The 11,720-nt window shown below is 36.8% G+C and overlaps 1 protein-coding gene across 3 annotated transcripts in view; it reads right to left on the reverse strand.

Moving 5' to 3' along the window:
- LOC112054387 (uncharacterized) overlaps window positions 1-9,815 on the reverse strand; it is a 36,010-nt gene extending 26,195 nt beyond the window's left edge. For all 3 annotated transcript variants that reach the window (XM_052890255.1, XM_052890254.1, XM_052890253.1), the window contains exon 1: window positions 9,293-9,815. In XM_052890255.1, coding sequence (XP_052746215.1) covers window positions 9,293-9,461 — 169 coding nt within the window. In that variant the 5' untranslated portion in view covers window positions 9,462-9,815. The remainder of the gene's footprint in view (window positions 1-9,292) is intronic.
- Window positions 9,816-11,720: the final 1,905 nt, after the last annotated feature.

The following is an 11,720-nucleotide window of genomic DNA, read 5'->3' on the forward strand; positions in this document are numbered from 1 at the left end:
TCTATAACTACATATTATAAAAATTAAAAAGGAAGTACTTACTAGATTGATTTTTTTTTTAGAGACGTGATTACATGAAAATTTTAGTTTTTAAATATATTTTGACAATACGAGCCAAAACGCCTGTTGTGTATTTCAACTTTTTCATGATTGATTTTTTTTTTATTCTTTACAAGTTAGCCCTTGACTACAATCTCACCTGATGGTAAGTGATGATGAATGAAGCGATGGAAGCGGGCTAACTTGTTAGGAGGAGGATGAAAATCCACACCCCTTTTCGGTTTCTACCGGAACGCTAAATCGCTTGGCGATACGTCTTTGCCGGTAGGGTGGTAACTAGCCTCGACCGAATCCTCCCACCAGCCAGACCTGGACTAATTAAGAAAATCTCAATCGACCCAGCCGGGAATCGAACCCAGGACCTCCGTTTTTTTTTTGTAAATCCACCGCGCATAGCACTGCACCACGGAGGCCGTCGATGTCACTATAACAAATCTTGTTACCAACGTATTTCATGACTAGATGACGCCGCGCGGTTTCACCCGCGTGGTTCCCGTTCCCGTAGGAATATGGGGATAATATGTAGCCTATAGCCTTCCTCGATAAATGGGCTATCTAACACTGAAACAATTTTTCAAATCGGACCTGTACTTCCTGAGATTAGCGCGTTCAAACAAACAAACAAACAAATTCTTCAGCTTTATAATATTAATATAACAAATCTTGTAATAGTGACATCATGAAATATGTTGGTAGAAGACCAATCATATATTTTAAAGACCTATCCAACGATAACCCACACTATGAGATAAACTAGTAAAAAAAAACGAAAGTCTCTTCGCTAAACCGACGGACAGACAGACGGACATGGCGAAACTAAGAAAGATCTTTATTTTTAAGTAATGCTAAGATATTACATTTTTAAATGGGGATGATGACTAGGTTTGAATGTGTTGATTTATTCATACATTCGGGTAAATAAGGTCAATGTTAACTAATTTATACATAAAAAGCCAAGATTGTCTGGATATTTGCAAAATAAATAAGATTATAAAATTTCAAAATCTATTAAAAATCTTTTAACGTAATTAGATGAAAATTCATAGTTTTAGCTTCCTTACATTAAATGTGACATTTTTTAATATTTGAACTATAAACATAAACGCACAAATAACAAAGATATTAGTAATTTTGTTTGAACGCACATACAAATCTAACGATCATCATGCACCTACGACATCATTAATTCGTACTATTTTGTATGAAGCGTTTTTCAGGGATCCGCGGCAGCGCCGCAAATCTGACCCTTCAAATCCCTGTAGCTCCGAAAGTAATGATCGCAGATACCCTGTTACTTTTACAAAATTGCTTTACTATTAGCATACTCTTAATTTATATACAATTTAAGAAAATTGTCATCATCCCTATTGTTACATCGCTTTACTAACCACACAATAAAAGAAGAATGCCCTGCAATATGTGGCATAACCTAAAAAATGCCCCAACTCAGCATTTTTTCACATACTTCTATACAAAAAAGTATGCAGCACTGATTTTCAATTACTACAAGGGTTCCTTGTGGACTACGGAACCCTAAAAACAGCAATCTCCGCCAAAAATATTGACAGACCGCGCGTCTATGGTACGAAAATAGTACTGGCACGTGCATCGCTTGTATATAACCAACACTAGTACACGCCCGTGACTTCGTCCACGTGAACCCCTAACCCTGCTGACTTCAAAGAATGATGAGAAGGCGCAGTGGTATGCGCGGTGGATTTACATGACGAAGGTCCTGGGTTCGATTCCCGGCTGAGCCTATTGAGGTTTTCTTAATTGGTCCAGGTCTGGCTGGTGGGAGGCTTCGGCCGTGGCTAGTTACCACCCTACCGACAAAGACGCCAAGCGATTTAGCGTTCCGGTACGATGTAGTGTAGAAACCGAAAGGGGTGTGGATTTTTATCCTCCTATAAAGTTAGCCCATCCATCCATCATCCCATCTTAGATTGCATCGTCACTTACCATCAGGTGAGATTGTAGTCAAGGGCTAACTTGTCGTCGTTATCAACCCATATACGGCTCACTGCTGAGCTCGAGTCTCCTCTCAGAATGAGAGGGGTTAGGCCAAAGTCCACCAATTGGCAGACACACACGCAGATAATTAAGAAATTCTCTGGTATGTAGGTTTTCTCACGATGTTTTCCTTCACCGATTGAGACACGTGATATTTAAATTCTTAAAATGCACACAACTGAAAAGTTGGAGGTGCATGCCCCGGACCGGATTCGAACCCACACCCTCCGGAATCGGAGGCAGAGGTCATATCCACTGGGCTATCACTGCTCTAAATAAGAAAAAGTAAGAAAAGGTGCATCAGTCGTCGGCTTTTTCATTCATCGCTACACGCCCGCGCGTCCCATCGGGAGTGTTATGAACGAAGTTGCCAAGCTATAGCCGCATCTTTTACTAAATCGACCACGTGGAAATCATTTATCAACTTCTTTTCCAACATATTTAAGACTTCCTTAATCCGGCCCTGTCGCAAAATCCATTCTTAACGGACGTCTACTAAGTATAAACTACCTCCCTGCCAAATTTCATCTTTGTGCGTGGATCGGTTTCTTGACATACAGACAAACGGACGGACAACAAAATGAAGGTTCCGTTTATTCAAAACCAAAAATCATTTATTGAAATGAATGAGTTTTGATTTTGAAGGCTTAGTTTACAAGCACTCTTGATACGTCAAGTTTGACTATTTTTGGTCATGACAAATAGTCAAACATGACGTTTTATAACATAAAATTGAAAATTATGAAACCCCCCAAAGGTCATGAAATAGTTAATAGGGATGATGACAGTTTTTTAAATTGTATATAAATTAAGAGTATGCTAATAGTAAAGCAATTTTGTAAAAGGAACAGGGTATCTGCGATCATTACTTTCGGAGCTACAGGGATTTAAAGGGTCAGATTTGCGGCGCTGCCGCGGATCCCTGAAAAACGCTCTATACAAAATGGCACGAACTAGTGACGTCGTTGGCTCGCTGATCGTTAGATTTGTATGAGCGTTCAAACAAAATCACTAATAACTTTGTTATTTGTGCGTTTATGTTTATAGTTCATTTATTAAAAAATGTCACATTTAATTTAAGGAAGCTAAAACTGTATGAATTTTCATGTAATTACGATAAAAAAAAATTGATAGATTTTGAAATTTTATAATCTTTTTTATTTTGCAAATATCCAGACATTCTTTGCCTTTTTTGGATAAATTAGTTAACATTGACCTTATTTACCCGAATGTATCATTAAAATCAATTTATTCAAACCTAGTCATCATTCCCATTACTCTCGATCAAGTCATCAATACTCACTTGCAGTGCGAGTCGATATATGCACTGGGTAATAGCCCAGCCCAAGTAACTAGAGAAAATAAAAAAAAAACAAAACAGGATGTGCTAAAAAGAATTATTATTAATGTTATGTAGGTACTAAGCATAAAAGAATGTTCGCTGACATATATAGGTATGTATTCAATTTCAGTTTCCATATTAGCATAATCAAGTAAGAGCCTGCAGTAGCGAGATGATCCACATTTTAAGTAAGTTTATAGACCATGTTCCTAACTTCTGAAAAGTAGCTAGCTTTTAGGGTCCCTCAATCATAACTGTTTCTCGAAATTGGACATGCTCCGCACAAGAAAGTAGCCAGTCATGTAATACATTTCATTTACAAGCTTTTTGTCGTTTGTATATATAATCACTAGCGTAGTTCCCGTTCCCGTAGGAATACGGGGATAATATATAGCCTATAGCCTTCCTCGATATATGGGCTATCTAACACTGAGAGAATTTTTCGATTCGGACCAGTAGTTCCTGAGATTAGCGTGGTCAATCAAACAAACTCTTCAGCTTTGTAATATTAGTATACATTAACACTATAATACGAGTTATTCAGAGATATACATAAAAACGTATGCAATTATAAAAAATTGTAGTAATTATTACAAAAACAAAAACCTTGCTGCTTAAGTGTAATGAACTGAAACGAGAAAAACAAGTACATATCACAATATCTATATAAAATTCTAACTAAATTCTTTATGCCACATACGGTGACAAACATAATATGTAGTTTTGGAAGACCATTCTTTGCCCATAGGTAAGATAGTATTGCAGCCTAGCCTATGCCACTACCTCAATTTTGACGAACTCAATGACACCTTATATGTCGAAATCCGTCCAGCCGTTTGGGATGTAGAGAGCATGCCAAAGAAATGGACATACATACACACACAAACATATACATACGGTCGAAAAACATAACCCTTCTTCTTACGCAGTCAGGGAAAAACATATGTAAAAACTATTTTTTTTTTTTTTATTTATTTATTATTCTACAAAAAACACATTTCAATTAAGCCTAACCATAGTGCAACACAAACCACAGTCGGTTTTACTGTGCACTGGTTATTATTACATAATACCATATTTAAGAACTAAAATAATTAACAAACAAAAATCATTATCGGGTAGTTAAATAAATATTGTAAAAGTGTGAGTGAACCGCTGCTGCGACGCTACACAGGCTGTCTCAAAAAGTAATTCTTTAGTTTCCGCTTATGTACGGTCGTGAGTATATTAGTATCTTTTAGAAGATTCTTTACCGCATCCGGAAAATCGTTAAGGATTGTTGGAACAATATATTCCAGCCTTCTCTTACCATACCCATTTATGAAGTTTGGTACATACAATTTAGATTTTTTTGAACTACTTAGTTGTTTATTGTATGTAATTTCCTTCAGTTTAGGTTTTATTTGAAGATATTGCTCTGTTATTACGGAATATTTTGTTTTTACGTCTATTGGCATTAAAAATAAGTGGCTCTAGCAATATCTAGGAGCTTGGTCTGTGAATATTTTAGTTTTAATAAAATGTGGTAAGTCTGACTACGGCAGGCTCTCTTTCTATAAGCTGACAAAGTATTTCATGTAAGTAACATGAGTATGTTGTTTTGAAGAATTACAAATGGCTAGCTAGCAACTATTGTAAATGGATCTTGCATCTGATATCATTAAGAAAAACATTATGCTACCCAAAAGGAATATTAGGTGGCCCCTTTCCCATAGAAATACAGAGATAATATATAGCCTATAGCCTTCCTCGATAAATGGGCTATCTAACACTGAAAGAATTTTTCAAATTGGGCCGATAGTTCCTGAGATTAGCGCGTTCAATCAATCAAACAAACAAACTCCTCAGCTTTATAATAAGTATAGTTACGGGGATAATATATAGCCTATAGCCTTCATCGTTAAATGGGCTATCTAACACTGAAAGAATTTTTCAAATCGGACCACTAGTTCCTGAGATTAGCGTGTTCAATGAAACGAACAAACTCTTCAGCTTTATAATAAGTATAGATACATACTAGCTGAGCCTGCAAATGCTATTTTGTCTTGAACAACATTTTTAAGAGTATGAAAATTATGTATTAGCCGATTCTTAAACTTACCCCAGCATATAAAATTTAATAATAACATGAATAGAAAAGAAACTTTGCTAGTAAAACCGCGGGGCGTCACATAATCCCTACTAATATTATAAATGCAAAAGTAACTCTGTCTGTCTGTCTGTTACGCTTTCCCGCTTAAACCTCTCAACTGATTTTGATGAAATTTGGCACAGACAATTTTTAGACCTTGGATATACGCTACCTCTTATTGCGAAAAAAAGGTCCAAAGAGGTTGAAATAGAGGTTGAAAGTTTGTTTGGGATTTCTTAATTTGACACTTGATAAGACATAATAAAACATTTGTTTTAGCATTTTTGAAATTTTGACCTGTGAGGGGATGAAATAGGGGTTAAAAGTTTATATCGATATTCACGCGAACGAAGTCGCGGGCGTCCGCTAGTTTTATATATAAAATTCTTATGTCACAATGTTTGTTCCCATACTACTCCGAAATGGCTTGACTAATTCTTATGAAATTTTATATGCATATTAGTAGGTCTGAGAATCTGCCAACATCTATTTTTCAAACACCTAAACACTAGGGTAGGGTAGGGATAGGGAAGAAGTGTACGTAAGTCAAAGTTAAGCTTGACTGAGTCCTCTACTTTAACATATAAATTCGAAAGGCCATTCATCATTAAATCTCGTAAACCGTTTAACATACAAAGATGAAATTTGGTAGGGAGGTCACTTATAATTAGCAGGTGTCCGCCAAGAACGGATTTTGCAAAAGGGCCGGATTAAGGAGGTCAAAGGGCGGACGAAGTCGCGGGCATCTGCTAGTATTATTAAGACGAATATCTTAGCATTCCATGGATTCACCGTGCGGGTATCAGGTCCATCACATGATAGAGAGAAGAACTCCGAGCAGAGTCCAGAACTTGTGACTACAGGATGTAGGGTTAAGGAATTCCTTGACAATCGATGAACTCTCCCCATTCTCTGCTCGTGTTGTTCTCCCTGCCTAGCCAAATTTGGTAAGATCCTACTAGAGCAGCTTTGGATACTCGTTCTAATATAGAACTAGCTGCGCTTCTAGAGAGGCCAAGGTCTTTAAGCAAGTTATAGAGAGATTTTGCTGGTAATCCTCTCGCACCTACTTCTACGGCATACAGATTAACTACATTTTTAGTTAGTTCATTTGTTAGGTCATAACCATTCATCATGAAATCTCGTAAACCGTTTAATGTACAAAGATGAAATTTGGCCGGGAGGTCGCTTATAATTAGTAGGTGTCCGCTAAGAACGAATTTCGCAATAGGGCTGGATTAAGGAGGTCAAAGGGCGGACAAAGTCTCGGCGTCCGGTAGTATTATTATTATATTTACACCAAATTTCCAAACCAATTGTGCTAAATCTTCATAATAAGCATTCACAGAATTGGCAATGTTTCAAAATTGCTAACGTTAACAAGAATTAGCACATATGATTAATTTCAATGAGTGTGTAATTTATGTAACAACAAACACTAAATAATGATGTGAGGATTTCTTATAATGAACAAAGAGACCCACCAAAGGGTATATACGAGTAGTTTTGGCTAGGTACCAAGCTATAATATGTTGATATTTCTTAGTATTTTGTTACATATTTAACTGTATAACATACTAACTATTATTTGTATAACATACGGAAGCGAAACTTGGTCCCTGACACAAAAACATAGAGAAAAGTTAGCTAAGTGTCAGAGGGCAATGGAACGAAGTATTTTGGGTATAAGACTAACGGACAGGATCACCTCAAGTGAGATAAAACATAGGACAAAACTCGCTGATGTTCTCATTAGAATCAACCTCTTGAAATGGCGTTGGACGGAACACATGTTGCGCTGCACAACCGATAAATGGAGCAAGCAGGTGACACTCTGGTACCCAAGGGACAGTACCAGACAACGTGGACGTCCAATAAGAAGGTGGGAGGACGACATCCGCCTAACCCTGGGGCCACGCTGGACCAGAGTTGCGGCTGACAGGGTGCAGTGGAAGCAGCTGGCGGAGGCCTATGTCAGAAGACACTTTGAACAGCGGGACATAATATAATCAATTAAATCAAACACAACACTCATGTAACCAAAAGCTGTTCAAAATAAAAGGCTATTTTATTTATTTATTTTATTACATATTTAACTATTTTTTTTTTATGCGTTATTTTCTTTATATATTACTTCTGTACACCCTAGCCTATATCTTTTTAATTTTTATTAATAGTTTCTTCGTTAGGTTGCCTGGAAGAGATCGCTTTTTAGCGATAAGGCCGCCTATTGTGCATTTTCTTTATTTCCATTAATTTTCTGTATCGTATGTTTCTTTGTGGTGTACAATAAAGGATATTTTAATTTCATTTATAATATATTTTTGACTTAATAACAAACTCAGAGAGCCGTGATAGCCCAGTGGATATGACCTCTACCTCAGATTCCGGAGGATGTAGGTTTGTATCCAGCCCGGGGCATGCACCTCCAACTTTTCAGTTGTGTGCATTTAAAGAAATTAATTATAACGTGTCTGGTATGGTAAAGGAAAAACATTGTGAGGAAACCTGCATCCCAGAGAATTTTCTTAATTCTCTGCGTGTGTGAAGTCTGCCAATCCGCATTGGGCCAGCGTAGTGGACAATTGCCTAACCCCTCTCATTCTGAGAGGAGACTCGAGCTCAGCAGTGAGCCGAATATCGGTTGATGACAACAAACTCTGGTTTTAATATTCTTAATATGCACACAACTGAAAAGTTGGAGATGCCATGCCCCAGCCTGGATTCAAACCTAAGCCCTCCAATTGAAGGCAGAGGTCATATCCACTGGGCTATCACAGATCTTCTGATTTTGATGTTTAAATTTCAGTTAGACCAGTGTGGTGAATTAAGTTCCAAATTATCTCTACTAGGACTTGACCCTACAAGGTGCAATTAAATTGATAAATGTGCAATTAAAAAAAAAAATTATCCAGTCAGTAACATCTCATAATTGGCTCACTGCTGAGCACGAGTCTCCTCTCAGAATGAGAGGGGTTAGGCTTATAGACGTCACACACACATAAAATTGAGGAAATTCTCAAATATGCAGGTTTCTTTACAATAATTTTCCATCACCGTTTGAGACATGTGGTATTTAATTTCTAATTATGCACATAACTGTAAAGTTTGAGGTGCATGCCCCCGAACAGGATTTGAACCTAAACCCTCCGAATTGAAGGCAGAGATCATATCCACTGGGCTATCACTGATCTTCTGATTATGATGTCTATATTTAACATCTATATTTAGATAGGTCATATCACATTATAATGTGCGAGTGCATGGTGAATATTCAAGCTTCATCATCATCATTAGCAACCCATATTCGGCTCACTGTTGAGCACAAGTCTCCTCTCAGAATGCAAGAGGTTAGGCCAATAGTCCACCACGCTGGCCCAATGAGGATTGGCAGACTTCATACATGCATAGAGCATTATGAAAATTCTCTGGTATGCAGGTTTCCTCACTGTATATTCAAGCTTATACATAAAAACTAGTACAGTCACAGTCAAATAAGACTGACAATAATGACAAATTTTCATCTTGGTGGGTCACAACTCCATATCCTACTATTATGTGAGGATACTTTAGGAAACTGTGAGTCAAGTACACCTACTGTTTTAAATGAATACTTAACTGTAAGTCAAATAAACAATAGATGATTCTTTGTTCTTACAATTTGGCACAAAAGAACTAAATCTTTGTATTAGAAAAACCTTCAATATAATTTGACTGTTTGTCAGATGCTTGGGGAGTGTGCTTACCATCTTGCCAAGGATTGGAAGGCTCGAAATATTGGGTTACCAGCTCGTCATCTTTCGGAAAACTGACTTTTCTATTCGCTTTGCTTTCCTTAGCATCACTACATACATTGTCTAAGAGTTCTGTATTTTCACTCACGCCCGGACACGCAGCATTATCATTGGTAGACATATCGCACGCGAAAGCTACAACCACATATCACTGCTGAGCACATTAGTTAGAAAAATATTTAACACAGCAAAAATTTCTCACAAAAATAACATTGGGCTTGATATGAAACTAGCGTTCGTTGTCGCACTATATTGTATCATTGACGCGATTTGTTAGCAACGACACCGTCCATTGCGTACGATTATCGCGTTTCGGCGGTATTTTTCGGGTTTTTATTTCTCGTTTTCGATTCAAAACATTAGACACTTTATCATACACCGTTTACCGCCATATTGGATTGAAGAAGACAAAAGGATAGTTTCCCGTTTGCGAAACTAGGGGGCGCTTTAAAAACAGCAGTGTTGCCATTTAATAAGCAGTATATTATAAAAAAAATTAACAATAAATATTGCAAAACAATGAACAAAAGTTTCAACTTTTTATCGAATTGTTTTTAAATTGATAAAAAGAGATTATTTTATTCCTATGATGTAATCATACTACTCGACAACAGATGGCTCTGTATCCTTAAATAACAGTGCCATCTATTTGCAAAATATTTGCAATGAGTTATATTCATAGACAACTGACAACTCAAAATAAAAAAAAAACAAGTTAAACCATAGATCATGTAGCCAGTTTCATTATTAGTATATAATGTATCATCTATGGTATTAGTCTTCATTTTTAGATATCTCCGTCTAGGAATATAATATTTCTTAGACGGAGAGCACGTTAACCCCAGACCTTCGTCATTTATAAAGCTCATGTTCCTTCCGTAAGTAGATTCTAGCTAATGAAAGTAAACTGAAATCACCCGCCAAATTTAATTCCATTATATATATAAGTCTAAATAGTTTTTCGTCGTCGTCATCAACCCATATTCGGCTCACTGCTGAGCTCGAGTCTCCTCTCAGAATGAGAGGGATAAGGCCAATAGTCCACCACGCTGGCCTAATGCGGATTGGAAGACTTCACACACGCAGAGAATTAAGAAAATTCTCTGGTATGCAGGTTTCCTCACGATGTTTTCCTTCACCGATTGAGACACGTGATATTTGATTTCTTAAAATGCACACAACTGAAAAGTTGGAGGTGCATGCCCCGGACCGGATTCGAACCCACACCCTCCGGAATCGGAGGCAGAGGTCATATCCACTGGGCTATCACGCCTCTTACTGAATAGTTTTTAAACTTCCTGAACTCACAACTCGACATTGTAGACGATATTTAGGTATTATTTGTTTAAATAACGTTCATTGTTGACCACAACTACCATTGAGTTGACTATAAATTTCCTCTTTTGAGCGTCTCATTTGTCATGCGCTAGTAACACATCTAACAGTATTTAATATCATTGTCTACTAAATAGTCAGAACCAAGCCACAAACAAAAGTAAAGTTATAAAATTACAAGGAAAAGTGGCATTGATTTTTATAACTAAAGACTAGCTGACGCCGCGCGGTTTCACCCGCGTGGTTCCCGTTCCTGTAGAAATATGAAGATAATGTAAAGCCTATAGCCTTCCTCAATAAATGGGCTATCTCACACTGAAATAATTTTTCAAATCGGACCAGTAGTTCCTGAGATTAGCGCGTTCAATCAAACAAACAAACTCTTCAGCTTTATAATATTAGTATTGATAAGTAAGGGTTTTGTTTTTACGTTTAAATTAAAACACTCAGGGGCCTAATTGTCTAACAGACTTCATTGATCGTAAAGTTCATACGATCGGCTACGATCAACGATCAATCGTAACTTTACATTGGTATTGTCTAATTTAGTTCATTATATGAAGACCGGATGGTGAACGATGAACTGAAATCATTCATGAAGATTGCGTATTGTTTATGCAAAACGATAGTGAAACTATCGTTAATAATATTATCAAATTTATGTCAAACTCCATAATAATGCATATATTTTAACAAAGTTTTATGTCTTTTGTTTAAAACATTAAAGAAGCATTAAATTTCACGACAAATATCTACTATTGAAGACAATAGCGTGAGAAAATGGTACATGCAACTCAAGTAACAAAACGCAATTAACGAATTTAACCAAGGGCTATTTGGACTATTTGGTAATCTCCCTGTTGTCTGTGTAGGCTAGTGTCAAAATAACGGGGTATCCTATTAGTCTGTGGTGAAACATAGCATATTAATAACCTGTGGATTAGAAATTTAAATTTTATAAACAAAACAAAGTTTTTATTTTTCAGGTTTTAAAGAGAATTTAGAAATTGAGCAAAGTTTTACTAAATTATAGTGATCTTAGGAG

Source organism: Bicyclus anynana, chromosome 27, assembly GCF_947172395.1.
Source record: "Bicyclus anynana chromosome 27, ilBicAnyn1.1, whole genome shotgun sequence".
Lineage (NCBI taxonomy): Eukaryota > Metazoa > Arthropoda > Insecta > Lepidoptera > Nymphalidae > Bicyclus > Bicyclus anynana.